Source organism: Paramacrobiotus metropolitanus, unplaced genomic scaffold, assembly GCF_019649055.1.
Source record: "Paramacrobiotus metropolitanus isolate TYO unplaced genomic scaffold, Prichtersi_v1.0 Parri_scaffold0000065, whole genome shotgun sequence".
In the NCBI taxonomy this organism is placed as follows: Eukaryota; Metazoa; Tardigrada; class Eutardigrada; order Parachela; family Macrobiotidae; genus Paramacrobiotus; species Paramacrobiotus metropolitanus.
In genome coordinates, this window is record NW_026570285.1 from 65,166 (window position 1) to 93,165 (window position 28,000).

At 43.7% G+C, this 28,000-nt stretch overlaps 3 protein-coding genes and 1 long non-coding RNA gene across 5 annotated transcripts; 2 read left to right on the forward strand and 2 right to left on the reverse strand.

Moving 5' to 3' along the window:
• Positions 1-154: 154 nt before the first annotated feature.
• Positions 155-4,669, reverse strand: LOC129594006 (uncharacterized). Of its 2 annotated transcripts, none has more exons than XM_055490552.1 (7): positions 4,238-4,669; positions 3,804-4,057; positions 3,015-3,447; positions 2,565-2,954; positions 2,285-2,450; positions 1,014-1,505; positions 155-856 (listed from the first exon to the last, which is right to left on the reverse strand). In XM_055490552.1, the coding sequence occupies exons 3-7, from the start codon at positions 3,118-3,120 to the stop codon at positions 328-330; spliced, it is 1,683 nt and encodes a 560-aa protein (XP_055346527.1). In that variant the 5' UTR covers positions 3,121-3,447; positions 3,804-4,057; positions 4,238-4,669; the 3' UTR covers positions 155-327. The 2 variants fall into 2 exon arrangements, with proteins under 2 accessions (XP_055346527.1, XP_055346528.1); XM_055490553.1 differs by having other exon boundaries at positions 4,163-4,669.
• Positions 4,670-5,365: 696 nt separating this feature from the next.
• LOC129594004 (uncharacterized) lies at positions 5,366-8,569 on the reverse strand. Its single transcript, XR_008691151.1, has 3 exons — positions 8,112-8,569; positions 5,720-6,147; positions 5,366-5,576 (listed from the first exon to the last, which is right to left on the reverse strand). It is a non-coding gene; the product is annotated as an uncharacterized LOC129594004 (long non-coding RNA).
• Positions 5,402-6,446, forward strand: LOC129594003 (uncharacterized). The gene is made up of 2 exons (XM_055490549.1): positions 5,402-5,552; positions 5,742-6,446. Exons 1-2 carry the CDS (start codon positions 5,477-5,479, stop codon positions 6,149-6,151), a joined length of 486 nt encoding a protein of 161 aa, XP_055346524.1. The 5' UTR covers positions 5,402-5,476; the 3' UTR covers positions 6,152-6,446.
• Positions 8,570-10,232: 1,663 nt separating the features above from the next.
• Positions 10,233-11,312, forward strand: LOC129594040 (uncharacterized). The gene is made up of 2 exons (XM_055490586.1): positions 10,233-10,567; positions 10,715-11,312. Exons 1-2 carry the CDS (start codon positions 10,501-10,503, stop codon positions 11,092-11,094), a joined length of 447 nt encoding a protein of 148 aa, XP_055346561.1. The 5' UTR covers positions 10,233-10,500; the 3' UTR covers positions 11,095-11,312.
• Positions 11,313-28,000: the final 16,688 nt, after the last annotated feature.

Here is a 28,000-nt window from a genome sequence, read left to right on the forward strand (position 1 = left end):
TTACTGTATTGGCCATGCAGTTTTTATTGTGCTCCGTGTTGACTGTTTTTTCTCCACTCACCATGGTCAGTCACAACAATGCACTAAATTGCATGCAATAAAAAATAATAATTACAATGACTTTCATTTATCGACAAAATTTTCTGCTTATACTTAAAGGAGCTGTTTTGCAAAAAAGAACGTAATCAAGCAATGACAGGAGGGAACAACCACCAATAATAATCAATGATAATTTAAAACAGTTTTCTAAAACTGGGGACAGGTGCATTCTGTCCGCTGCAAGCAAAAAATGTTTTGCGGATCATCGGCGCAGTCTTCTATAGAAATTTAATCTGATTTGGGAGTCCAGTGGGAATCTGGCCTGACAACGCAACAGAAATCCCGAATCCCTCGTTGTTGGATAAATCTGCCAGAGTTGCTGTTACTCAAACGGTCTCCTTTCTCCGTAGCGCGGCACTTACGAAGGGGAAATGTGTTCAGGATACTCTGCTCCATTTCAAATAAGATCTTGTAGTATAGCGTTTTTCTGTATGGCCACGTGGCAATATCCTTTAGTAATCCGTTGAGTTTGGCCCACCAAGCGCCCGGACTGTCAGCTGATAACAACTTCCCATTTCTCCCATAGCAGCACTCCTGCCGGTAATCCTGGAATGGCCCCGAATCCAGCACACATAACGACGCTCCTATATTCTGCAAGCAGTCACCAGCGGGCCAAAAGATGTTATGGGTGTCCGATTGGTTGTGACAGACGACTGAGGAATCCGGCCGAAATACTGTAAATCGCCGACGATTGAGCCAGGCATGCATATCGTTGGGCGGGCAACATGGAGCCGCGCTGCACACATCTGAGCCGGGCCTACAGATATAAGTATTAGGTAGTGTTTTCATCATAATGTCGACGAAACCACACTATAGCAGCAGCAAACTTACTGACTTTTCTTACAAATTCTCCGTGGTTTTCGTGCCAGTTAGGTTACTGACGAGACATCACAATGACCTTACAGTTAGCTTACCTTGCCAACTTCCGTTCCATCTGCAACCAACATGCACAAAAGTCAGCGGCCAGAGAACATTCGCCTGTCTCTTTGATCATGGATAGTCGATTACTGCAATGTACGTTGAAACTGCAATTGTTCGCAATATCCTTGGGGCTAATGTGAGATAAGGAGAGCGTTGACGAGCCGACAGGCATTCCCAGCACCTTTTCGGCATTTTCTTTGTATAAGGTGGATACCACATCCGGTGCGTCAGGATGCGATCGTCGCAGTCTCTCAAAAATGCTGGCATCCACAAACGCTGACCAAATGGTTTGGAAGCTGAGACTATCATTGCTCGTAACCAGCAGGTCTCTTTCGGAAGCTCTTATCACGCGGAAACATCCCTTTAAAAGTATAGCCGAATCGTCCATTGTGCCGAAGTTTATTTCAGTCAGGTTGAATTGAATGTTGCCAGAATTCGGTGCAGATGGAGTTAATGGTAGGACCATTACACGAAGTTTGTTGTCACTACGAAAAGGATTTCTGATGAAATCCAATTATAACGGTAGCGTGTCCTACTTTCTCGGCTGGACAATGGCCACTGGATCCCTGCCGGCGCGATGTGGACAATGGCTGCCTCACTGTTCCTCGAAAGGAGATGGACAGCCGTTAATAACATCTTGATTGCTTCGTGTCCTAGTTTTGTTAATAGTAGGTTGTTATATAACGCCATCTGGCCAGACTTACACTAATCACTTTTGCTCTCATAACCTTCTCCCGCCCGCCGCTCCTCTTCTTTTCAGTAGGGGGCTCACTGCGTTGAGCTTTCTTTTGTTTTCGTTTTTGTGTTTGGTTTTCTTTTGCTGTTGTTGTTGGCTTAAAGCCGCACTGTTTTGTTGTATATCGGTCAGAGCTACTGTCTTGGTGTTCGCTACGCCCAAAAGGAAGTAAATCTTCTGAGCCGACAATACTCTGCGATGCACACTGGTACACACACTAAACACGCATTACCGTTATGACAGACATTTGCGTTAGTAACGCAAGCTCCGAGTAAAAACCTAAGCGATAAACGGTATGCACGATGATTACTTAACTGAACCCTATTTCTTCTTTATTTGTTTTCCACAAACTTTACTGGAGTATATGTGGGAATAGTACCGCTTTGTTGGTGAATCGTAGCTCGACAAAATAGCAACTGGTTTGGATGACAGTGTCTGTCGGCAATAATACGGACAGCCGACAGCGTCGCTAGGGACAAGCGCGCGTTTTTGTACAACTTACAAGGTCGAAGCATATCTCTCCCTTACCTCATGTACCATCCAACGAAATCGACTGCAATAGTAAGCGCTGCAACGGTTTCCTCATTGAAAAGATCTAGACCGTTGGGATACCACCATAGTTGTTCAGCCACATTGCTAGAATGCGATGCTGAGAGGTGACTGTTGTAGATCATCGGAGGACCAGAATAAAAATCTGCAGATGGTTCAGATCACGATTTATCTTCAGATTCCATTTTCATCATAATCCAAAAATTTGTTTCGCAACACCAAAAACACTGCTCTAGGTGATAACTAATAACTATCGTACCTCCAGTTGCAGTAGACAGCCAAATTTTGTAGGGGAACGTTAGACCGTTGTTGAGCGATATTTCCAGTTGGAAGGAAAAGTTAATGGTATAGATCAAAGGAGGTATGATACACTGAACAGCTCCCCGTTCTCGGCGTATTCCTTGTACCACTCTATCGGCAACTCTACAACGTATCGACTCGCTAGGGTTGTTGATTGCGTCGAAATCGATTCCGTAAATTTTGAACTTCGAGCCGCCCAAATAGAATGGTTCTAAACCTAGGGAATATAAACGCTTGTCTAGTCCGGAGGATAATTCGTAGAAAATATTCAGCTCTTTGCGCACGCAGTCCGCTGGGGTGCTTTCATTCACTGGTAGGGGATGGTTTGGTTCGTTGTTCGAAGCAGAATCTGCGCCAACGTAAACTTTAGGGTACTGTTACTGGTGCCAAGTTTAGCATACACCTGTACCCAGTCTGTGGTCAAGTACCGCAGCCTCCCATATTATAGGCACCTCGCTGTCGGTGCCACCAATGATAAATGACCGATGTCCTTGAACCGTGAATACAATTTGCATTGCAAAATGCTCCCCGGACTTAACGCCATCTGTCTTTGATTAAAACAGGTCGCACTGTTATTTTTTCAGCGAAGGACAAATTCATAGTAAGGGTTTTCTAGCTAAAGTTAACTTGGGGTACTGGATTCACTACATGCTGTAAAAATCGCATGGCAGCACTGGCAGATGCTGTAGCGTAATTATGTATCTGTAGTAAAATTAATCTACCATCACCTAGACAGATTAAATACTTCAGGCGTGGAACTGCCGCGCCGTCTTCTGTATCCAGAATAAGTCAAAATGAAGGCCCATTCCGGCTCGAACAGTTCGGACGCATTATGGTTAACCCTGAAGTTCAAAAATGTTTTTAACGACAACAGTAACTTTTCGCAGCGATGGTAATCATTTTAGAAGGGTTACGCGCGGCGGCGGCGCCACATTAAAGTGTGCCTGAAGCGAGTCCTTGTGTGACCTCGTGTACTGCTTCAGTAAAAACATACAAAAATGACACACAAAAAAACATTTAAAAACAAACAGTATAAAAATATGAAAACATATAAACATATAAAAACATATAAAAATAACAAATTACTTGAATAAATTTTGTTTCCCTAGCGATCATACATACTTATGTACAAGTACACACAAATATTTTCGATTTCCTTAACATCCGGTATGTTTGTGCTACCAAAACGGGCAAATACCTCAGTGCGGCTTTGATGCGTTGGTAGATTGTTGAATTTTGCACGACAGGACCAATTTCACGGTAATTCACAGTGGCATGCGCTGGACGATAGTCTTGCTCCTCTGTACTGTCATTAGCAGGATCGCACCATTGAAAATTGGCCCAAACCAGCTGCAGTTGATTAGGCAGATCCATCGACCCCGTGATCGGATTGTACCAAAGGGCACCGGAAAGCAGTATTTTTCCCGACTCAGGGAACGCGGTATACCAAAGCTAAAGGGAAGAATATACTTAACGCATAAGATTATTTAAGCATACGCACTATTGACGCTCCAGTGTTCTGTTTTCCCTTTTACATACTGAAGAATAATCAATTACCTGAATGAACGCTTGCAGTGCTTTAAAGTAAATGCAAAACAACAACTTTTTTCGGAACATTCCCCGTGCACCTACTGTCAGGGCGTTAATCTGGCTTCCTCCAATGGCAATTCGCCTGGACAGCGGTATGTTGAAAATTCCATCGCTTCCGCTTGATTGTGATTGCACATTGTCGCCCACGGAAGGGCCAAAATCGCCGATAAAAGCAGTTTGCAAACAGCCCATCGGCACTGTTCTTAAAACGCACAATACTAGTGCTGTAAATGAAATTAATGAATGCATCTTCGGCAAAACTGTGTAGCCTTCCCCAATCCACGGTTTGCTCCCACTCTTTTAAGTAAGAGAAGGTTTTTCTTTCCCTCTGTTGCCCTTGACCCATGTGATATGTTTCGTCAATTTATAAAAGCATTTACGGGCCCAATAAACTACTCTTGAAATATGAATAATGGAATAATACGAGTTATTAAAATTTCGTGATTTTATGGCTTCCATTCGACAAATTCACAGACGTTGTAAAACACACATTGTAAAACGAAGAGCGAATAAGACTTAGAATTGCGGGACTGTCGTAAAACGAGCTTCAAAAGCCACAGAAATGCAAACACCGATGACTTCGATAGACCGCTAGTAGAGCGGCCCAAAGCACCGATTCCCGATAGTGAGCTATTGTAAATGCATAGTTTACTAATGTTGTTTTCTGGCATAATAATGGAGGCAGCTGTTACGATGATCTGCTCTTTGATCAGGTGATAGTATAGTACATAATACGGTATCTGAAGCATAAAATAATTTTATTGACCATCATGCAGAATATTTTCGGCAAAACTGCGGAATACCAATCACCGACTGCCAAGAGCAAGAGACCATTTTCAAAATATAGCAGAATCATGAATACGTAGCGGACAGTACCAGCAAGGGTAAGACTGACAACACCTGTATAATATTTTATGGCAAGTGTCAACCACAATTGTTGCTGCTTCCCAAGGAAGCAGAAAAATACAACAGGCGGCCAGCGCGGTTCATGTTTTTATTGCTGAGCAATCTCCGTTTTACGGGCGGTAAGAGTCCAGCCGGGTAAATGCTTTGTTTGATATTTATTACTGTTTATTGTGAACATCTCTGGACGACGAGAGGCCGTTATGGCAGTTTTCGGCGCCACAAAAGCACACATTTGTTTACTTAATTTTGGAAAAAAAAGTTGATAACCCGTAAGCAGTATTAATAGGAAGCTGCCGACCGTTGTCGCATTTTCACTGTTACAATTCATCCGAACAGTTTGCGTTCGTAAACCTCAGGAAACATCGCAATACAAAAATGTTTCACGGATTTGATATTGGCTGCACCATTCTTATAATCATCACAACAGCTGGCTTGACAGCCGGACGCATCGGTATTTTTCAGATAGAGGGTTGAACTACGAGTAGTAAAGTAAATTAATGTCAAACTCAGAAAACTTAAACGTATTTTTTATCCAATCGAAACTACGAGCATTAACGCATTACCTTGAAAAGACCCTGAGCATTTCAATCTGCCGTCGTTTTGCAAATACGTAGATACCTGTTAACCGATGTTGTTTCAGGTTGTCCGAATGGTCAGCCGGTATATAACTGTCTCCGTTCACCGTGTTCTGTCAGCTCCTGCCCGGCCTTTCCAGGTGCCGAATGTCGCGATGATTACTGCGGCGGATGCAATGCCCGCTATTATGTTAACAACCGACAAGTCAATTGCGCCAGCTCCGGAGCCGTCTCCCGTAGGAAGCGAGAGGAGCACTGTCCGTTTGTGAAATGTCCGCCCCCGGACATCCCGTGTCCGCATTCGCCGTGCGCTAACCAACATTGTCCGGCGTATCCCAGCGCTCTCTGCTGCCACTTGCCGTGCGATCCCCCATGCTCCTTCTCCTGGTATGTGGGCAACCAGGATGTGACCGAAGATTGTTGGAACGTTGATCCGAATCCGCAACCGGAAGGGCCGCTCAATCCTATCACCTAGAAACGGAGTTATCATAAAAGCATGCTTCTGACCTAACTTTCCGGCTTATTATTTTGTAATGTTAAATTGCGCTCTTTTTGTTGCTGCTGTACAACAGTTGTACGGAAGCACTATTAGTGGTGCGAAACCTGAAAACGCCAAATTTTTCAGCGTTTTCCAGTTGAGTGCCATCGCATACAATGGGTAAATTTAATTTTCTGTATATACGAGAAATATCTGAATACATAGCGCAAGAATGCATTTTGGGTTGGCACGATGTTGTTCGCATAAAATCACAAATTATTGTATCAGTACTCTCCCGTACGTTTCGTCTACCGTTGACGTACGTGAGCCATAATGTTATGGCAGCTGAACCAACAGTCGAACACGTTCGCATCTTTTATGGTTTTATTCAGCGTATCATCTATTATGTGTTTTTTGCGGTTACGTTAGTTGTGCTCTTTTTGTGGTTGCTGAATTCGGTTCGGACAAACACTATAGACGGTTTGCACACTAACTGTTATCCGTGCATTGTAAACGAGTACCTTAAACCGAGTACAGATCTTACACAAGTAGAAAATATCACCATCGCAAATATAATGCGATTACTCAGTTTCGTCTTAGAGTCGGGATAATTTCCGCCGAAACGGCCACAGATGTCTCCGTCAAGAGGTAAACCAGGTTAATGATGGCTGCCGCATTCGTATTTCGTAGATCGTCAACACAACTGCGACATTAGTGGGTTTTCCATTACCGGCGCGCAACAGCAATCAAGTTGTAATGATTGTGCACAGTCGGTTTGGTGTGTCCGCGCAGCTGATCCGGTCTTCCTGGTGACGATTCTCGGTAAGCGTGCATCGCGAAGGATACCCGATGACTGATTAGCAACGGCGAAAACTCCTAGCATTCGGAGGTATCCGTCTGGCATACTTTCTTTGAATTTATGTATAATCATTTGACGCAATCCTTTGGTGAAAGTGGAATGACCCGCCATGTCGTCGGCAGAAATTCATTCACCTTCACTGTCAAACGTCATGAAGTCGAGCAGTCAAACTTTTCGCTAAACTGTCTTGGTTTTCCTGTTTTGCAAGCTAAAGGTCACAATAAAATATGCGTTGCTTATTCTCCCGTCTCCTTACTAACATGTACGAAAAGTTCGTCTTACTGTTTTACTTTTATATCTAATTAACACCATGGCAGTGTCGAGGCAGCTCGATACCCAATACCGCTTTCTGCATGGAATCTTCTTCGTGATTGGTAAATTGTTTCCTTGTAGCTTGCACGTTGCATTAATCAAAAATTTCGATGAAAAAGAACCGCATATCACCAGAGAGTAATAGTATGTCAGTGTAATTGAAGAGTATACACGATAGAAAAGTGCATGCTTGCATATTTGTTCGTGCATGAGCTGGTTCCATACTTCGCGTTTTCTCCTATTCCGGTACTTTGAGTGTACGTTCAGATTTCGGTCACCGGTCAGTTATACAGCCGCACATGTGGCGCACTGCATGAAAAGCTGGTGATCAAGTTTAAATTTTATTTTTGTCGGGATTTGTGCACATAAAGGACCGTTTTTTCTTGCGTTTACCCTGTTCAGAGTTTCCTTTATTCGTTTTATTTTTCATAAAAATTTTTCATTATTTGTGTTGCGCTTCGAATGTAATGAGAGAAGCCGTTATTGTGAAAACCAATCATTTCTGTGAATTTTGTTTTGCCAGGCAAGTTTACTACCTGGTGACCGAAATATGAAATCGTATAATTAAAGCCGGAATATGAAAAAAGCGAAGTATCGTTTTTATGGTCTTCTGACATTAAATAATCTCAGCTTTTACGATGAACTTTACCGCTAGCTATACAGTTATACCGTATCTGAAGCTTAATAAGATGATTGCATTGTTGTTTATAATTATGCCGATAAGCTGCGCCGCACTGTTTTACTGACTGCAATGAACTGAATTTTGAATGAAATTTTTAAACTAACCTATCATTCATGCATTCCAGATATGTAGCAGACGCTATCAGAAGGCAGAAACGTTTCAAGAAGATCGAAAATCGCCACCCACAGTTGTTGTTGCTCCAGCCTACTCAATAGAACAGAAACGAGAAACGACGGAAAGTACAACAGTCGGCAAGCGTTGTTTACTATGAGCCCATATGTATATTTATTGCTGAACAATCACACCTTTACAACCGGTAGGAATCGGGTCGACCAAAATGTTTTGTTTGGTGTTTAAAGTAAACATCCCTGACCGTAATGGCAGTTTCCCGTCGAAATCCAGCAGTAAAACATGCATTTATTAAATTGCGGAAATTGTTTATAGGCAGTAAAACGTATTTAAACGTAGTCATTGCCGCTTAGTTTCACCATTACCTTGGCGAATCATCCAGACAGTTTCTCTATAAAGCACTGACATTCTTGTACAACTCGTTCTTGTTGCTGCAGCGAATTTTTACAAAATGTTCTACGTTTCTGAAATCCTACTCTCAGTTCTGGTTGTTATCGCATCAGCCGATTCAACAACCCGGTTCGGTAAGTATCGTATCTCAGTTTTGTTTGATATGGCTCTGGCGTGTATCTGTATTTCGCTGTCTTGTAGCTAATTAAACAATTATGCCGTCCAGTTGTCTCCGGTTTGCAAGTACTGACAAATATGATTAGTCCAGGTTGCCCCAACGGTGAGCCAATATACAACTGCTTTGCTGAACCGTGTGCCGTCAGCTCCTGCCCGGCCTTTCCCGGCGCCGAATGTCGCGATGATTATTGCGGCGGTTGCAAGGCCCGCTACTACGTCAATAACCAAGAAGTGACCGCGAAATGCCGCCAGTCCCGCGCGAAGCGACAAGCGGGGTGTCCGTTTGCGTATAAATGCGCGCTACCGTACATTCCGTGTCCACAGATACCATGTGCGAACCAGCATTGTCCGGCGCATCCCAGCGCTGTCTGTTGTAACTACATGTGTGGTGGTACGTGTACCTTCTCCTGGTGGGTTGGCTACCAGGATGTCACCGGGGACTGTTGGAATGTTAATCCGAATCCGCAGGGTCCGCTAAATCCCACCAGTTAGCCGCGGAATTACGATTTAGCATGCTTTTGACTACAACGATTGCTTTATCGTTCTGGATTATTATGTATTTGCGATAAATGCGCTCTTGTTGTTACTACTTTGTCCGAGTACTACGGTACAGTAGTACGTACTACAAAACCTGAAAACGCCAAATTATTGGCAGACATTGTCCAGTCGTGTGTAGAATATTGTAAGACCCACGTTTCTGTATATATGTATCTGATCACGTAATAAAGTATTTTGTGTTCGTACAGTGCTGTTCAGTGGCGCAAAATATTGCATAGGTAAAGTTTTTTTCATATCGTTTGCGTATATACAATATACTATATAGATATATATATGTAGATATATATATAGATATAGATATATATATGTACGTACAATGTATCTAGATATAGATATATATATGTACGTACAATGTATCTGTAAACGATAATTTTAACTGCATTTGTACCAGCACTTGAGCACTTCTGTTTTTCATGTAAGTAACATCATTCCATATACATGTACTCGTAATTATTCCGTGTACATGTAGGCTAAATGTAGCTATGTACAGATACAGATAGTGTAGTGGCTACGCGCCATATTAGCGCGTAGCAACCCGTATGGTTGTGTTGACCAGTAGAGGACGCATTTTATGTGGTGCAACGAGTATTTCATTATTATCACTATTCAGTATCTATCCGGCCAGAATGGCACAATAAACACCTGTGCCAAGACGTGACAGTATAATATTACAAAAAGCTGAACTCAAACTAAATAAAACTTTTTTATTTAAATGTACAGAATAAAGATGCCGGCTTCCTGTGCAGTGCGTATCCGCCGTTTTACCGTGTTGATGGTATCCGTCAAATTTATGTTTCATGCAACTAAGCTGCTGCATTTCCGGCAGTCTGTTGGTTCACATCGTGATTCACGTTGCCTTTACGTATGCCGGTAGCCGGCAAGTAAGCGCATATTATCGGTAAACTGAATAAATACCGGTAATTCTTCACCAGCTGTAACATTTGTGGGCAGCCGAAAAACATCCGGTTGCTCGTAAAATGTGCACTTTGTGCATTTTTACCTTTGTATGTCAAATCAGCGCAACCGATGTAATCCGTTAACAGTTTTCAGAAAACAACACGTCCTGCGCGACAACATTCTTCACACAGCTCTTATCATTTTAAGCGATAAAGTGAAGTGAGACGACACTGTGAAACACAGCACCATATTATCATTATTTTTTATACCCCGGAACTCAGCGTTCACTTTGCGTAAAGTTTAAGTTATTTTTCTAAGGATTGAAGTACCAAATCGAAGAAAATGAAACCTGTTGTATTTATCGGCATCTGTCTCGCCTTGTCCACGTCATGGATTGCCAGTGAAGCCGGTAAGTCTAACAAGATTAATTACTGAAGTACAGCATTCTTATAAATTTTTTAATAGAAGCTCCTATTTTACGAGCGAAAGCGCAGCTGTACCCACGGAAAAACCCTAATGCTGTGTGCTGCTGTTTATAAGCATTAAATTATTGCAGCGCTTGGATGCCCCAACGGACAACCCATGTTCAACTGTTTCGTGCAACCTTGCCGATTTGCTTCCTGTCCAGCTCACCCCAGTGCCAAATGCAGCGATGACTACTGCGGAGGCTGCAAAGCGCGCTTTTATGTCGGCACCCGCGAAGTAACGTCGACATGCGCAAGCACTGCTATTACTAGTACTCGCAGTCGCCGCAACACACAGGATTGCCCCATGATCAAATGCCCGGCTGATCAAGTGGTGAAATGTAAAGTGGAGCCTTGCCGCGGTAAAACCTGCCCCAATCGTCCCAATGCCCGCTGCTGCAACAGCTACTGCGGAGGATGCCGCTGGTCGTTCCACGAAAACTATCAAGATGTCACCTCGCAGTGTCGATAAGACAAACATTATGACGCCAAATGTTGCACCTACTTGTGGTAACGTTTACACATTTTGTCATCGTTGAAGGGTATGGCAACAATAACATTAATCTGCTTTCTTCCTGCACGATGCAATAGTTTTTAGAGTTACTGTTTTTTCTAGCAGCTTGGTTCAAATGCATAATTGTAGCAGGTACATTTAGTGAAAATTAGCTGCCATTGAATTTTGTGATGTAACTCAAAAGTTCAGGTTGTGCCAGCATAAAATTGTTGCACTCGTGAGTTATAGTATCGCGGAATAACTTTATAAGTAAGTACAGGAAGCCAGTCATTTTGCTTATGTACAGAAGAACAAAAATGCAAACAATGACATAAGTCAGTACAATCATAGATAAAAAGTAAAATCCATCGCATGATATATTGTGATTGAGCTACTGTAATCAAGTAAAACGTTATGCTCCTACCATCAGAAGTAAACTAAGTATTCCACAACTAGCAAACAACATTTCCGTTTTATACAACAACAACGAGGGAAACATAAATGACGCTTATTATGTCGGCATGATGATCGATACTCGTACGAAGAAAAACATGCAAAGCTACTAACGGTCAAACAACTCACAAGATGGTGCACGAAGACTGCTCGAGCGGAATGCGCTGACTGCCATCCAGAAGCTGCAAATGCGCCCGCACTTTCCTCCACGAACCCACCACATTGGCTCTGGTCCGATCGTTGAGCGACATCTCCGGTATAAATCCCGTATACACGAACTCCGGTTCGATTTTTTGATATTTCTTCGAGAACAGCAGCGTCATTGCCTCCTTCCGCAAGCGATCCTTCTCCAAATCCGTACAGTTCTCCGCACAGGTCGCGACAAATATGAACCGCTGAGAATTCTTCCCTTTCGCATACTTGACCCAGTCAAGAATGCAGTGAATGCTGTCCATAGGTCTTCGATAGTCGGCCAGCCGCGAAGACCACATACACCGTGTCAATGCGCTTGCAGTTGGCACTCACGCGACTGCGGATGAAATTAACCACATCATCATCCTCCCACTCCGTATCGCACAGCCCAATTGTATCGGCAACGACGATATTCCGCATTTGATGAGCACTCACGGAACTGGAGATCTTGGCTTGACCACGGACAAACGAAATCCCTTGTGTCACACTCTGGTGGCTCGAGCGCGAGTCGCAAATGTTGAGATTAAAGAGCACGTTGATCAGTCGCGATTTGCCGGCACCCGTTGGTCCCACCACAAGAACATTGTACGTGTTCTCTTCATAGTCCAAATACGGTTCCACCCGGCTGCAGACAATATGCTCCGTAGTGAATGAATACACGCGCGAACAATTACTTGGGTTCGCCATATTCGGGTGCGTATTATCCGGGAAGGTGTTGACCATCCGGTTGGTATCACACAAGAGACTCGAACGGAAATATTTGATCAAGAGCCCGTGACTCTGCGCATCCATCTGCAGGCTAATCCAGCGCCCGCGGAACACATAGTTCGCCACGTGCTCGCAGTTGCGCAGACACAGCGAGTAACTGCACATCCCCAGGACATGCCGCATACGATTGCGCATGGTTTCATCCATCGGTTTGCAGTGCTTCTTATTCGCCGGTCGGGTGGGATGTCGCTCGCGCGGAAACGTATGGATGACCACCCGCGCCGTGTAGATGCTGCTATCCGCGGATCCGAATTCCAGGATGTAGAGGCCGTTGGTTACGTACTCCTGGGCCATGTGCTTGCTCTCGGTGCAATCCAGATAAATCAGCTCGCCATCCTTGAAATTCGCCAGGGACGGTAGATTGGCCTGGCGGATAGGGATATACTTCACACTCATCACAGTGTGCTTGTTCCAGGTCTTTTTTCCGCTTCCACGTTAAATCGTCTAGTAGTACTCGGAGTCGCCGCAACACGCAGGATTGCCCCATGATCAAATGCCCGGCTGATCAAGTGGTGAAATGTAAAGTGGAGCCTTGCCGCGGTAAAACCTGCCCCAATCGTCCCAATGCCCGCTGCTGCAACAGCTACTGCGGAGGATGCCGCTGGTCGTTCCACGAAAACTATCAAGATGTCACCTCGCAGTGTCGATAAGACAAACATTCTGACGCCAAATGTTGCACCTACTTGTGGTAACGTTTACACATTTTGTCATCGTTGAAGGGTATGGCAACAATAACATTAATCTGCTTTCTTCCTGCACGATGCAATAGTTTTTAGAGTTACTGTTTTTTCTAGCAGCTTGGTTCAAATGCATAATTGTAGCAGGTACATTTAGTGAAAATTAGCTGCCATTGAATTTTGTGATGTAACTCAAAAGTTCAGGTTGTGCCAGCATAAAATTGTTGCACTCGTGAGTTATAGTATCGCGGAATAACTTTATAAGTAAGTACAGGAAGCCAGTCATTTTGCTTATGTACAGAAGAACAAAAATGCAAACAATGACATAAGTCAGTACAATCATAGATAAAAAGTAAAATCCATCGCATGATATATTGTGATTGAGCTACTGTAATCAAGTAAAACGTTATGCTCCTACCATCAGAAGTAAACTAAGTATTCCACAACTAGCAAACAACATTTCCGTTTTATACAACAACAACGAGGGAAACATAAATGACGCTTATTATGTCGGCATGATGATCGATACTCGTACGAAGAAAAACATGCAAAGCTACTAACGGTCAAACAACTCACAAGATGGTGCACGAAGACTGCTCGAGCGGAATGCGCTGACTGCCATCCAGAAGCTGCAAATGCGCCCGCACTTTCCTCCACGAACCCACCACATTGGCTCTGGTCCGATCGTTGAGCGACATCTCCGGTATAAATCCCGTATACACGAACTCCGGTTCGATTTTTTGATATTTCTTCGAGAACAGCAGCGTCATTGCCTCCTTCCGCAAGCGATCCTTCTCCAAATCCGTACAGTTCTCCGCACAGGTCGCGACAAATATGAACCGCTGAGAATTCTTCCCTTTCGCATACTTGACCCAGTCAAGAATGCAGTGAATGCTGTCCATAGGTCTTCGATAGTCGGCCAGCCGCGAAGACCACATACACCGTGTCAATGCGCTTGCAGTTGGCACTCACGCGACTGCGGATGAAATTAACCACATCATCATCCTCCCACTCCGTATCGCACAGCCCAATTGTATCGGCAACGACGATATTCCGCATTTGATGAGCACTCACGGAACTGGAGATCTTGGCTTGACCACGGACAAACGAAATCCCTTGTGTCACACTCTGGTGGCTCGAGCGCGAGTCGCAAATGTTGAGATTAAAGAGCACGTTGATCAGTCGCGATTTGCCGGCACCCGTTGGTCCCACCACAAGAACATTGTACGTGTTCTCTTCATAGTCCAAATACGGTTCCACCCGGCTGCAGACAATATGCTCCGTAGTGAATGAATACACGCGCGAACAATTACTTGGGTTCGCCATATTCGGGTGCGTATTATCCGGGAAGGTGTTGACCATCCGGTTGGTATCACACAAGAGACTCGAACGGAAATATTTGATCAAGAGCCCGTGACTCTGCGCATCCATCTGCAGGCTAATCCAGCGCCCGCGGAACACATAGTTCGCCACGTGCTCGCAGTTGCGCAGACACAGCGAGTAACTGCACATCCCCAGGACATGCCGCATACGATTGCGCATGGTTTCATCCATCGGTTTGCAGTGCTTCTTATTCGCCGGTCGGGTGGGATGTCGCTCGCGCGGAAACGTATGGATGACCACCCGCGCCGTGTAGATGCTGCTATCCGCGGATCCGAATTCCAGGATGTAGAGGCCGTTGGTTACGTACTCCTGGGCCATGTGCTTGCTCTCGGTGCAATCCAGATAAATCAGCTCGCCATCCTTGAAATTCGCCAGGGACGGTAGATTGGCCTGGCGGATAGGGATATACTTCACACTCATCACAGTGTGCTTGTTCCAGGTCTTTTCCGCTTCCACGTTAAATCGTCTAGTAGTGCGAACGAGCAGCTTGCCGAAGCGTAGTTCCCAACTTTGGAAGCGTAGCTCCCCATTTGGCGATGCGGTCGCGATCAGGTTCACGTGGTTACGATTCTGCAGAATAGATTCAAGACTTTCAAGTAACTTGTAATAACATCGTACGTTAATAAAGCAGAATTTTGCAAAACATAGAACGTTTACATTTACAAGGGTTTCTTAGAATTTTTGCTCGAACCTCGAATTTTCCAGATCCTGTTTAGCGCTGTTTGAAGTCAGTAATTATGTCAAGACGCTACGTCAGGTAGGAAAACCAGGATGTACAAAAGTGGAATTTTGCAACAGTCTAATATCTTCGCAAAAAGCCTTTCCACAAAATTAGAACACCTGTCAGTCCTGTCTGAATGAGCTTCTGAGGGTTACACACTGAAGAGCTTCGCCGTAATATTGGTGCTAACTTATTTTGACTACGAGTACTTACACTGTACAGTGTACACATAAAACGCATTCAAACAGTCTGCTGTACTTCATATTATAGAAGCGTGTTACGTTCCACTTGAACCAAATCGTGACAATCCACATTCCTGCACGTTCTCTAGCTCCGGTCTGCTGCTGGCCGTGCGTTTGATCCGCCTGTCTGTCTGATTCAAGGTGAAGCCAAGCCCAGGCTATTATGTCATTTTGATTCATAATGACTGTGTTCCTCCCTGCTCATTTTGTTATTGCAAGGTCACGTAAAGCCTAAACAGTTTTTTCCAAGTAAAGTGCAAAGTTCAAGTACTGTACTTCCTTTACTTGAACTTCTGAACCACTGGCCAATGGTCATTACAGAGTGTTTTAAAAGCCTGAACCAAGTAAGCGGCTTCCCTAATATTATTTACAATTTCATTACGGAATTTTTGGAATTTTCTACTAGCCTGGGTGTTCTTCGATGTGGATCGTATAGAATGTTGGGATTGTTGGAAATCACACGTCAGAAAATGGGTAATTTGTTGGATATAGTACGACAGGGCAGTCAGACTGCATATCTAGAAAGGGAGCAAACGACTTGGCCTGACGTCACTCCCCATGCTGTTCAATACGATGAAGGAATCCGCGAGAAATACCTCCCATTGTTAGATGAGTTCCACAACGGCAGCGACTTATATCTTGGGTTCGTCGAAGATAAATGGGGCCACAGAGAACTGGAGCGTTGGTTCGTCACGGATAATTCACATTTCCTGGAGATTGTAGGTGGTAAGGTTTGCGTTACTTGCCTGTCTTGCCATCCTGAAGACGATCGCAAACGTGTAACCAGAGAGAAAGGTTGCGGCAAGATGGATGAAGGTGTCAGGCAGCGAATGCGGCATGTTCTCGGCATGTGCAACTACTCCGTCTGTTTTCGCAACGCGGAGCACGTAGCGAATTACGTGTTCCATGGGAGATGGTTTAGCCGCCAAATGGATGATGCTGGTGCATTGGGAGGTTATTTTGGTCGATATATTATGACTGATGATATGAAACGTCTGGTTAATACTCTTCCGGAAAATCTGCGAAGCCAGACTGCCAAGGATTTGCATCAGATTTATTCGTTCACTGAAGGTCATTTCGTTTTTAGCCAAGTTGATTATTACCTGGATAAGAACTACGAAGATACCTACAATATACTGGTTATCGGGCCGACAGGAGGTGGTAAATCGCGTTTAATCAATGTTCTGTTTAATCAGAACGTTTGTGCAGACGAAGCCAGCCATCATAGTGTAACCAAAAACGTTGAGTTTCTGCGCGGTACCGGCAAGATTTTTGATGCCAAAACACAAAGTTACAAAGAGCGGAATATTATTGTTGCGGATACAGTGGGTCTGTGTGATACAGAACTGGAGGAAGGATAGGTCATCCAGCTGCTGCGTCGTCGTGTAAATTCCAATTTCAAATTCATTGATGCCGTTTGCGTGGTGTTTCGCGCCGGGCGTTTAATGAGGGAGCATGTCGCGAACATCCAGAGGATTCTGACGTGGTTACGATACCGAGAGGCAGACAACTGGACCAGGTACTACGTATTTCCGCTTTGTAGTGTGATCGTTTTTGCAAAGTTAAACGCAACGGGATTTTAAAAAAAAACAGGTTCGTGTTTATTGGGACAGCGGCGGAGAATCTCTCCGACGATGAGAAGGAGAATCTACGAGTGGATGCCACTGCGATGTTGAAACTGCAGACCAGCGGAACAGATGTTAACGAGACTAACAAAGACATGTCGTTGCTGGTGTATACTGGCTTCCCTCCAGAGGATTCGCTGAACGAGCAGACACGGATAGGAGTGGAAAACAGCTGGCGAAACGTGGAAGATCTGATGAAGCACCCGGGCCAGACTGGTCGCTTGGAGGTTGGTCAAACATCCTGCATGATCGTTTGAGACTGCTTTGTATTGAAATGAATTCTTGTATTTCGTTCTTTTACTACGGGAGCAAAAATGTCATGGTGGTAAGGACTAATGATGTTATTTTCTAATTAGCAAGAGTAGTGTTTTATGATGAATATTCTGCCACGGGATACCGAGCGAAAATGTACTGTAGATGAAAGTTAAACTGACAAAATATTGTATCTGTATAGACATTACGGTTTGCAAACCATAGTTCAAAGGTATGTACAGGTTATTAAAATAGTTGAGCCTGACTGCCGGAATATTAGAGTTCCTTCTGAAAGAAGACGTACCCGGAAAGACTGACAGCGACCCGTTCAGTGTTTCATATATGAAGGGTCACGTTAAGTTAGAGCACGATTTTCCAGCCACCTGTTTCGCAGCAACATCATCCGAAGGCAAAATAACCGTCGCAGTTGCCTTAATTCATAATCAGTACAAATACAGTAATATTCGTAACCAGTTCTTTATATTAATCGTCAATAATCAGAGCTATATCGGTAGGCTGGGATACATTCAGAATGTCTCTGAAAGTATCGGCCAAGGTTAGAAAAATGTTCGTATTAAAGCAAATCACTGCCGTGACACACTGTCAAAGCGAGCAAGGAAGCCGATGCACCATTAATGCAGTAAGACTAATTGTTTTGAAAATACTAAAAGGCAGCCTTTAAAGAGCTTCGGAGTTCGGACTATGTATTATGAATTCAAGTAAAATCAGCCGTTGGCGCGCCAGCAGAGCCCAGTGACATTTCGTGCACCAACAAACCATCTGGGACGGCAGGTGCAAGGATCTGGACTGCAGCGAGCGTTAGGATAAGCCGGGCAGGTGTCCGAGTCGCAAGGAGTAAGCTTGGAATAGCCGATATAACAGGCGGGGTGATGAGGCGGACAATCTGCGGCAAAACAAGATCCAGCGAAACCTCTACGTAGCCACGACGAGGGTATAAATATTTCATGCTTGTATGCTTACTTGATAGATTAATTGTCCTGGCGTCCGAGACTGCTGCAAGTGCCATCCATATTACGCAAATTACTAACACTGCGCGATGCATAGCGTTGTCGATACTTTTAGCACGGAAGACTGCGCTTGGTACAATACGTACAATTTTGCCGGTAATTTGTGGCAAAAAGTTAAACGTTTCGCTAAAATGCGCATAGCATTAAAGAAAAGATTATCACCGTATACGGCCATAAACGGATACCGCATTTTAAAGATTCTTTTTGAAAGCGTACGGAAACTGTCATCCGGGTTTGCTGTCAGCAAAACTTCGTAAACACAAGTCGGTACGTGACAAAAGTATTCAAATAAGAAACTGTCTAAGACACAGTTAGGAATCCGCTGTTTAAGCAAGATGCGTACAACGTTCTGGCAGTAACTGAATATTTCCTATTGCATAAGTCTCGATTTCTCTAATTTACCTGTACAGTCGGAAACACTTTGTGTGCAGTTTATCTATGATTCAGTAAAATGTAATCATAAGTCATCGAAAGTAAATAAAACCTCTTTCCTGTTAGTCCCGGATACCGGTCCTGCTGTGGAAAAGAGTGTTAGCAATTTGTATAATGGCTGCGATTCATAAAGTATACGAAATAAAGCGAAGAAAAAGTATTAAGCTGTCGTTTGACGGTTTCACGACATTTCACAACGCGACATTTCACATCGTAACATTTCACCGAATCCATTTCATGACCACGACATTTCTCATCCGCAACATTTCACAACTGCAACGTTTCACAGCCACAACATTTCGCAAATGCAACGTTTCGCAACTGCAACATTTCGCAACCGTAACATTTCATGACTCGTACATTTGCCGCCCCGTAACAATGCATAAAGTACGTTGCGCACACTGGAACAACTCTATCCCGCTATTCCGTAACGAGATTCGATTGCTATAATTCAAAAACCGACAAACTTACTAAATATCCTGTTATTGGCAACTGCGATAACCCACGCCTAATATTCTGTAAAATTGTTTAAACTTATATCTAAAAGCCCCAAAAGTCAAAACCCATTACCAAAACCCATCTTTCACAATAAAAGTGACATAACTGATATACCTTTTATTGTTACTGGTTTACTCAAATGTAACCAGTTTTAGGCACACCATTGCGTTGGCATAACTGGCATGGGTAAATTATTACAAATTTACAATCATAACAATCATTTAAAATCATGCAATACGTCTATTTAGTGTTATTGTGCTTCGCCTCAGCGTTAAATTAGTACATTCAGTTATATCAAAGTTATTTAGTTATATAGATATCGAAATCAGTTATACGACTTACATCTATGTATCAGTTGTATCAAAGTTATTTAGTTACATCAAAATCTTTTACCGACACTTATCAATCGTTATTCTAAGATATTAATAAAAACTTTAAACCGAAGAAACAACATCATGGTTTTCGATACCGCTACTCGACGTCCAGGCAATTTTTTTCGGACACCTGCAAGTTTCTACTGATGTTTACCAAATTAATATTCCATAGAAGTAAATTTCATGGTAAACCACAGCAAAGCGCATTAAGCGCTCAGTCAAGACCGAACATTCTCTGCGCCTCCAGGCCCTGCGCCTCCGGTTTCTCTCTTGCCGCTAATTTGTTTTGAAAGATTGTCAAAGGTAATTATACCTGCACATCTAGATCGAAAAATGTATGCCGATGCCGACTGCAGCAATTTCAAAATACTTGGCCTGCATCCGGCTTAAATCCGAATTCGAAGCAAATCTAAAACATTGAGCTACTGTACGCCCTTCAGTATAGGGCAGATCGTCGTACCCGGATTGTGCGTACCAGAGAGAAGGTTGAGAAATGTTACTATCATGAAAAGTTGCGGTTTCGAAACGTTGCGGATATGAAATGTTACGGTTTTGAAATGTTGTGTCGGCGAATTGTCCGGGATCTGAATCGTTACTGCGGTGAATTGTTACTCGGTGAAATGTCTGGTTGTGAAATGTCTGGCGGTGAAACGTCGCACAATCCGTTTGACCATGCACACCCGATTAACATTATTCTCGGCTATTACGTAGCAGTTTCTACAAATAATCATATCAGCTATCTAATCAGATATGCCACTGTCAACAAAATGTTTATAAATTATTGTATACTCGTATAACGTATTACGTATACGGTCTGGAATACTGCGGAATGGGTGCGTGTACGATAATACTTAAACAATAAACTTTGGTTTTTACTTTAAATTTTAATTAATCGAACACTGAAGTAGTGATGCGGATCTGTCATTTACGTACCGGAAACATGTCGTCTCATCATAATTCAACTGTGTATCGATTCAATATTCAAACGTATATGCAACAATTAATGTGAACGTGCAATTTATGCATGCCACGTTAAAGCCAGAAATGTTTATTTGCAATTTCGTCCAACGACACAACAACAACGCATAAAACATACTTCTATGGATAGAGCACACTGCCCGCCTGATTATGCAAGTGCAACAGCAGAACATCAAAATAGCTTGACAAGTTGACAGTTATGAGGAGAAAGTCAAGGATCGAGCAAGAGAATTCCCGGATAATAACAGAACTCCATCGTATAGAATGACGTACGGCACAACAAATGTACTGAAGAATTACTCGGAACAAAACACGCAGAACTTCCGTCATTCCACCATCGTCTCACATGATGGTGCATAAAGGCCTTTCACGGCTGTCCCCATGATCTCGCAAATGAGCTCGCACCTTCTTCCAAAAATCTTCCATAGTAGCTTAGCTTCCGTGGCTCAGTAACGCCTCAGATATAAATCCAAAGTCCACAATTTGCTGGCCTGTTCCTCGGTTAAATTGCTCCGAAAACAGGTTGTTCTCAGCGTCTATACGCAGCCGGTACCTTACCCGTTCGGGGTAGTATACGGCGCACGTGCTGATAAACATGAACCGCTGGCAGTTTTTCCCTTTGTTGTACTCCAGATGGGTCAGAATTTGACAAAAATTTCGCACGACAGTGGGTGATGATTGATCCGCGGGAACGATGACGAAAACGGCATCGACTGGCATGGTAGCGGTACTCTCCGGCTGCGAATGAATTTCAACACCCTGCTCTCATTCCAATCTGTTTCGCACGGACCAACGTTGTCCGCCACCATAATATTTCGCTTTCGGGGCGTCGCCATGGAGGTACTGAAAATGTCCGTTTCACCGCGGAGGAAGGCGATTCCCGGTGTGGTATGTTCAACGTCGACCTGAGCATCGCAAAGGTCCAGATTAAAGAGAGCGTTGATATCGCGATTTGCCGGTCCCAGTTGGTCCGATTATAACCACATTGCATGTGTTTTCGGCACGATCCAGAAGCAAATCCAATTGACGGAAGACAATGTGATCGAAAATAAACGGATACATGCGCTCGCATTTCGTTAGATCCATTTTATAATGCTGAATATCAACCGGCAAAGCCTTATCAAATTAATTATGCGCACAGTATTCTACATGTTACAGTAACTATTTTTTTATAAAAGTTAATACTGTGCGAGCGAAAGCGCAGCTGGTATTCGGCAATGGCAGGACATAATGCTGTCTGTGCACTATGTACCTTTATACATTATACTCGTAGTACCTTTATAATGATACTATTGTAGCGCTTCGATGTGCAATGGACAGTCAGGACAGACAAGGGTCAACTGGACCGCTTGTTCTCCCGCAAATTCCGTATCCGCACATAATCCAACAGTGTTCGCAACAATCATGCTCCGTTCTTTGTAACTGCTAGTTCCGGCGTCATAAATCATGCCTCTGCAGTCTGCCACGCAGAAAGTCGACGCTCCTCGTAACACAGTGAGGGTTGGCTGGGGCTGCACAGACGTTCTGATTAAACAGAATGTTTACCAAACGCGATTTCCCACCACCTGTCGGCCCGATAACCAGTACATTGTAGGTATCTTCGTGGTTATCTCCAACTTGGTTAAATACGAAATGACCTTAAGTGGACGAATAGGTAGATCTGTTGCAAATCGTCGACAGTCCTGAGTCTACCTGCGTAGAGATTCCGGAACAGTATTAACAAGGCGCTTCATATCGTCAGTCATATGTCGACGAAAGTTTGTTCTAGTGTACCTTCAGCATCATCCATTTGTCGGCTGAACCATCTCCCATGGAACATGTAGTTCGCCACGTGCTCCGAATCGCGAAAACAGACGGAGTAGTTGCACATGCCGAGGACCTGCCGGACAGCTTCGTCCATCTTGCCGCAACCTTTCTCTCCGATTTCGTATTTGTGATCGTGTTCGGAATGGCTGGTAACGCAAACAGTACCGCATACAAACTCCAGGACACGTGAAGTATCCGTGACGCACCAACACTCCGGTGCTCTGTGGACCCATTTATCTTCGACGAACCCAAGGTTTAAGTCACTGCCGTTATGGAACTCATCTAACAATGGGAGGCATTTCTCGCGGACTCCTTCATCGGATTCCACATCATGGCGAGTAACGTTAGGCCAATTCCTTTGCTCGCTTTTCACATACAGGGGTGCTACGCCAAGTTCGGGCAGTTGCGTAAACTAAATTATAAATATTCCCGTACGCCATTTTGTTTTCGCTTCTTCACTTTTCTAGTATAACTTTTTCTTGCGAATCCAACAGTGTCAAACTTTTAATCGTTCGACTTGAGAGTAAGGGAGAATCCGGAATACAAAGGGCTGGGGTGGAGGTAATGTTTTGGGGGCTTATAACTGGACCGATTAAAAATGTCCCAACAAATATTCTTGCGCGAACAATTTCGAAAACTGTTAAGTAACCCAGAAGGTATCGTTCAAGGGTCGGCATAAGGGACTTGCGCCATCAGTGCTCGAGGAGACCTCGGTACAAAGTGCATTTCCCATAGACCTGTATGTTAAAAAGAGCCTACAGGAGAATGCGGTTGTCTAGAGCACCGATCCCATTGGGGCAGATTTTAGGGTTTAAACTGAAGGTAGGGAAGGACCCTTAGAAAATACAGCTCACACCTCACAGTTCTCAATGCCCACCAATTTTTAAATTTTTTTGAAGGAAAATGATTATTTCGTACTAAGCAGTGAGATTTTTGCACAAAAAATGAAATTAGAAATTCGGCTCGCAATCCTTGTACATCAGCTTTTTGCATAGATACAAAATTACCTAAGGTGGTCCAGGATAAGAACTATCTTGCAAGAATAAATTAAAAATATTAGACTTAACTGGTAGAAGCAGAGGAATTTTTGTAACTGCCCGAACTTGGCGTAGCACCCCTGTATTTAGTCTCGCTGCCCTGCCATAATATATATCCAACAAATTACCCATTTTGCGGCATGTGATTCCCAACATAGCAATGTTGAATGTTGTATGCGATTCACATCAAAGACGACCCAGGCTAGCAGAAAATTCAAAATCCCAATGAAACTGTAAATAATATTAGGCAAACAGTTTTATTTGTTTAAGTAGGCTATAGAACACTCATTGTTCAGAAGGTCAAGTACTCTTACTTGACTGCACACTTTACCTCTTCAGCTCTACTTATAAAAAGTGTCTTCGGGCTTTTCGTGCCTTCCCTCCCCTCTGCAGTAACAAAATGAGCCGGGAGGAACAGAGTCATTACGAATCAAAATGACATAATAGCCTGGGCTTAACCTACCTTGAATCACACAGACAGGCGGATCACCGCACGGCGAGCAGCAGGCCGGAGCTAGGGAAGTGCAGGAATGTGGATTGTTATGATTGGTTGCAGTAGAACGTAATACGGTTCTATGAACGCTACAGTATTAGTTTTATGTGTACTTTTTGTCAAGTTAGCACTCATAGTACTTGAAAACTCTTCAGTGTACGCTCAGAAGCTCATTCAGACAGGACTGACGCGTGTTCTAAATTCGTGGAAAGCCTTTTGTGAATACAAGTATAACCTTTGGAGCAATATCCTAATTTTCCTACCTGACATAACGTAGCGTTTTGACATAGTTACTGTTTTGGTGTCAAAAGCAATGAAGTCTAGCGCATAGAGTTGAACAAGATCTGAAAAATTCGAGGTTCGAGCGAGAGGTATGAACAATCCTAATAGGTTAAGCGTTATGTGTTTTGCTGAATTCTGTTTTTACAATGTGAGTACGTTTTAATTGCAAACTTTCAGTACTAGTACTGTAATAATTATTTGAATCTGTTCTGCAGAACCGTAACCACGAGAACCTGATCGCTATCGCATGAACCATCGCAAAATGTGCAGCTACGCTTCCAAAGTTGGGAATTACGCCTCGGCTACCTGCTTGTTCGCGCTACTGGACGATTTAACGTGGAAGTGGAAGAAAGACCTGGAACAAGCACACTGTGAAGTATACCCCTTTCCGCGAGGTCAATCTACCGCCCTGGCGAATTTCAAGAATGGTGAACTGATTTATCTGGATTGCACCGAGAGCAAGCACATGGCCCAGGAGTTCGTGACCAACGGCCTCTACATCTTGGAATTCGGATCCGCGGATAGCAGCACCTACACAGCACGGGTGATCATCCATATGTTTCCCCGTGAGCGACATCCCACCCGTCCGGCGAATAAAACATACTGCAGACCGATAGACGAGGCCATGCGCAATCGCATGCGGCATGTACTGGAGATGTGCAGTTACTCGCTGTGTTTTAGAAATTGTGCGCGCGTGGCGAACTACGTTTTCCAGGGACGCCGGAATAGCCTGCAGATGGATGCGCAGAGCGATGACCTGCTGATCATGTATTTCCGTACCAGCGAACATATTGTCTGCAGTCGCGTGGAATCGTATTTCGACTATGAAAAGAACAACTAGAATGTTCTGGTGGTGGGACCAACGGGTGTCGGCAAATCGCGACTGATTAGCATGCTGTTCAACCTCAACATCTGCGGCTCGCGATCCACTCATCAAAGTGTGACACAAGGGATTTCCTTTGTATGGGGTCAAGCCAAGATCTCCATCTCCTTGAACACCCATCAAAAAGGAGCGCTAGCGGAAAGAAGGTACGGTACTGCTGTTCTCCAAGAAATGTCATCGAACAGGAGAGCGTGTAATTATATAGTGGATTTATACCAGAGATGTCGCTGAACGATGTGACCAGAGCCCATGTGATGGCTGCCTGGGAGACTGGACGGTAGCCAGCGTATTGCGCTGGAGGAATCGGGGTGCACTATCTTGCACCATGTTTTGGCAGGTGGTTGATACTGGTGCGGCATGTTTTCATTCGTACGAGTATCGTTTGTCATAGCGTCACAATCATAATAAGCGTAATCTACGTCGTCTCATAATAAGCGTAATCTAGCGTCACAATCATAATAAGCGTTACCCTGTTGTTGTTGTATAAAACGGAAATCTTGTTGCTAATGTGGAATGCTTGCTTGGCAATTCTGATTATAGGGGCATGATGTTTAAATTGATTGTTGTAGTGCAGTTCCCAATGTAACTAATTCACGATGGCCTTTTTTTAGTTATCGTTGTATTGACTTGTGTCACGGTTCCACTTTCGTGCTTCGTATAATAAGCAACAATGACTGGCTTCCTGTACTGTACTTATAGATTTATTTCGTGATACTTGAGCGCGCCATCAGAGCCGAATCACATTTCTTCCACCAATAAACCACCGAGACGGCAGCTACAAGGATCCGGACTGCAGCGAGCATTAGGATAAGCCGGGCAGGTGTCCTAGTCGCAAGAGGTCAGCTTGGAATAGTTGATATAACACGTACGAGGTGGACGATCTGCAGCAAACGCGTACCGCATTTTACAGTTTTTTCGATAGCATACGGAAACTGCCATTCTGGTTTGCTGTCAACAAGACTTCGTAAACACAAACCGGTCCGCGAAAAAAGTATTCAAATAGATTGAGTAAGTGAGTAAGAAAACCTTTTAGAATGAGTAAGAAAACCGCTTTGCAAGCAGGAATATATGAAAATTTCCTATTGCACAAGTCTCGATTAAATACAATCAGACAAACATACTACATTTGAAACCGTTTTCATCAGCTTCCAAAAATTTCAAAAAAGCCGTTACCCGAGTGGCTGAACCCTGAATATTACAATTCATAAATATTTAAGTACTTACTAGTTACTACGTAGTTCACCAGGAAAGCAGCTGGCCCAAAGGTCACGGGACAGACAAACAAATGTATGTGCGTATTATGTAGCTTTTTCTCGGGTTTGGTGTATGCATTTTTGTTAATTACTTAATAATTAAGAAAAAAGTGCTAAATGACTTACCGTATCTCAAAGTAATTTAATTCCGTGCAGTCTTGTTCGGGTTCACCTAGTCTGTTAATAATGGAGGACGCCCTTGCATTCTCAAGAGTCAAGACTGAAGACAGTCGGTCTCCCCATTCTATGAACACATGATTGTAATTTGTTGAATATGCAGTTTAATGCAATCTATGCAGACATCTTTTCCCGGAGGCTGGTATACGGTTAGTGCAGCGCGCTATTGCCGTGGGTTATGATTCACAGAGATAAGCACGCGTTTTTAAAAAAAACGGAGCTGTGCAACGCGGTATCGTGTACATATACGTGCCGTATGGTTGTTTTGACCATTCGGAGCGCAGATAAGCCCGCACGTTGCCAAGTTACACACGTGATACGCGTTACCAGTCCTTATTTATCCCTGCATTATCCACAAAAACTACATGTGTCTGAATTTATTTACATGTACGGAGAACAGATAGTAATAATTACCAGTTGATGGCGTACTAGTGTTTCAATATAATAGTCTCACAAAATGTTCGCCATACGCTATCTTCCAGTCGAGCACAACGCTTCGGAACCTGTAGAGCCTGGATAATCTGGCGGATGCGAATGCCGTCCGGTAGGACTCTGGTCTCAGACATTCCCGTATGTTTCCAACGCCACTTGTTTTGTTCCGCATAATGCGCAGTAGAACGACTGGTGACGTGCATCACGATCCGGAGCTTATGACTGTGTCATCACGATCCGGAGCTTATGTGTCATCACGATCCGCAGCTTGTCTACCTAGGCTCTGAATGGTCAAAACAACCATACCGCACGTATTCAAGATACCGCGCTGCGCTAACTCCACCGTTCTTATCTCTATGAATCATAACGTATGCACCATAGTGCGACTGCGCTGCACTGGCCCTTGTCTGACTTTCCTGTAACTAAGGGGAGAAGCCAGACAGCCAATCAGGTGTGGCTAGCACCAAAAAATGGCTACATGCCTTAATTCATGCTAGTTCAAGTTGTTATATGCGTACGAACTACGAACAAAGCGTTACATTCGCAACCACATTCTACGATTTCTGGTATCGGTCAGTGCGAATTATCCAACAGTGTTATACTGACGATTATACTCGTATTATCCTAATATCTGTATTACTGTTTTTATTGTTTTATCACTCTTTATAATTTCCACGGTGGAAGAAAATCTCCATTAATTTATCCAGATAAATTAAACCGAGATTTTCTGGTTGTAGTTTTCTGTTTGTGTAGTTCTTTTCATTATTTTGTGTATCAGGTCTGACCAATAAAAAGTCACAAGATCTCACTCCCAGAATCTCATAATGGGCTGTTTTTTTGTGGCTGTTGGGCTTATTGTGCTGGAGCTGGTCTGGCTTTTCCCAGCCCGTCGTACTTGT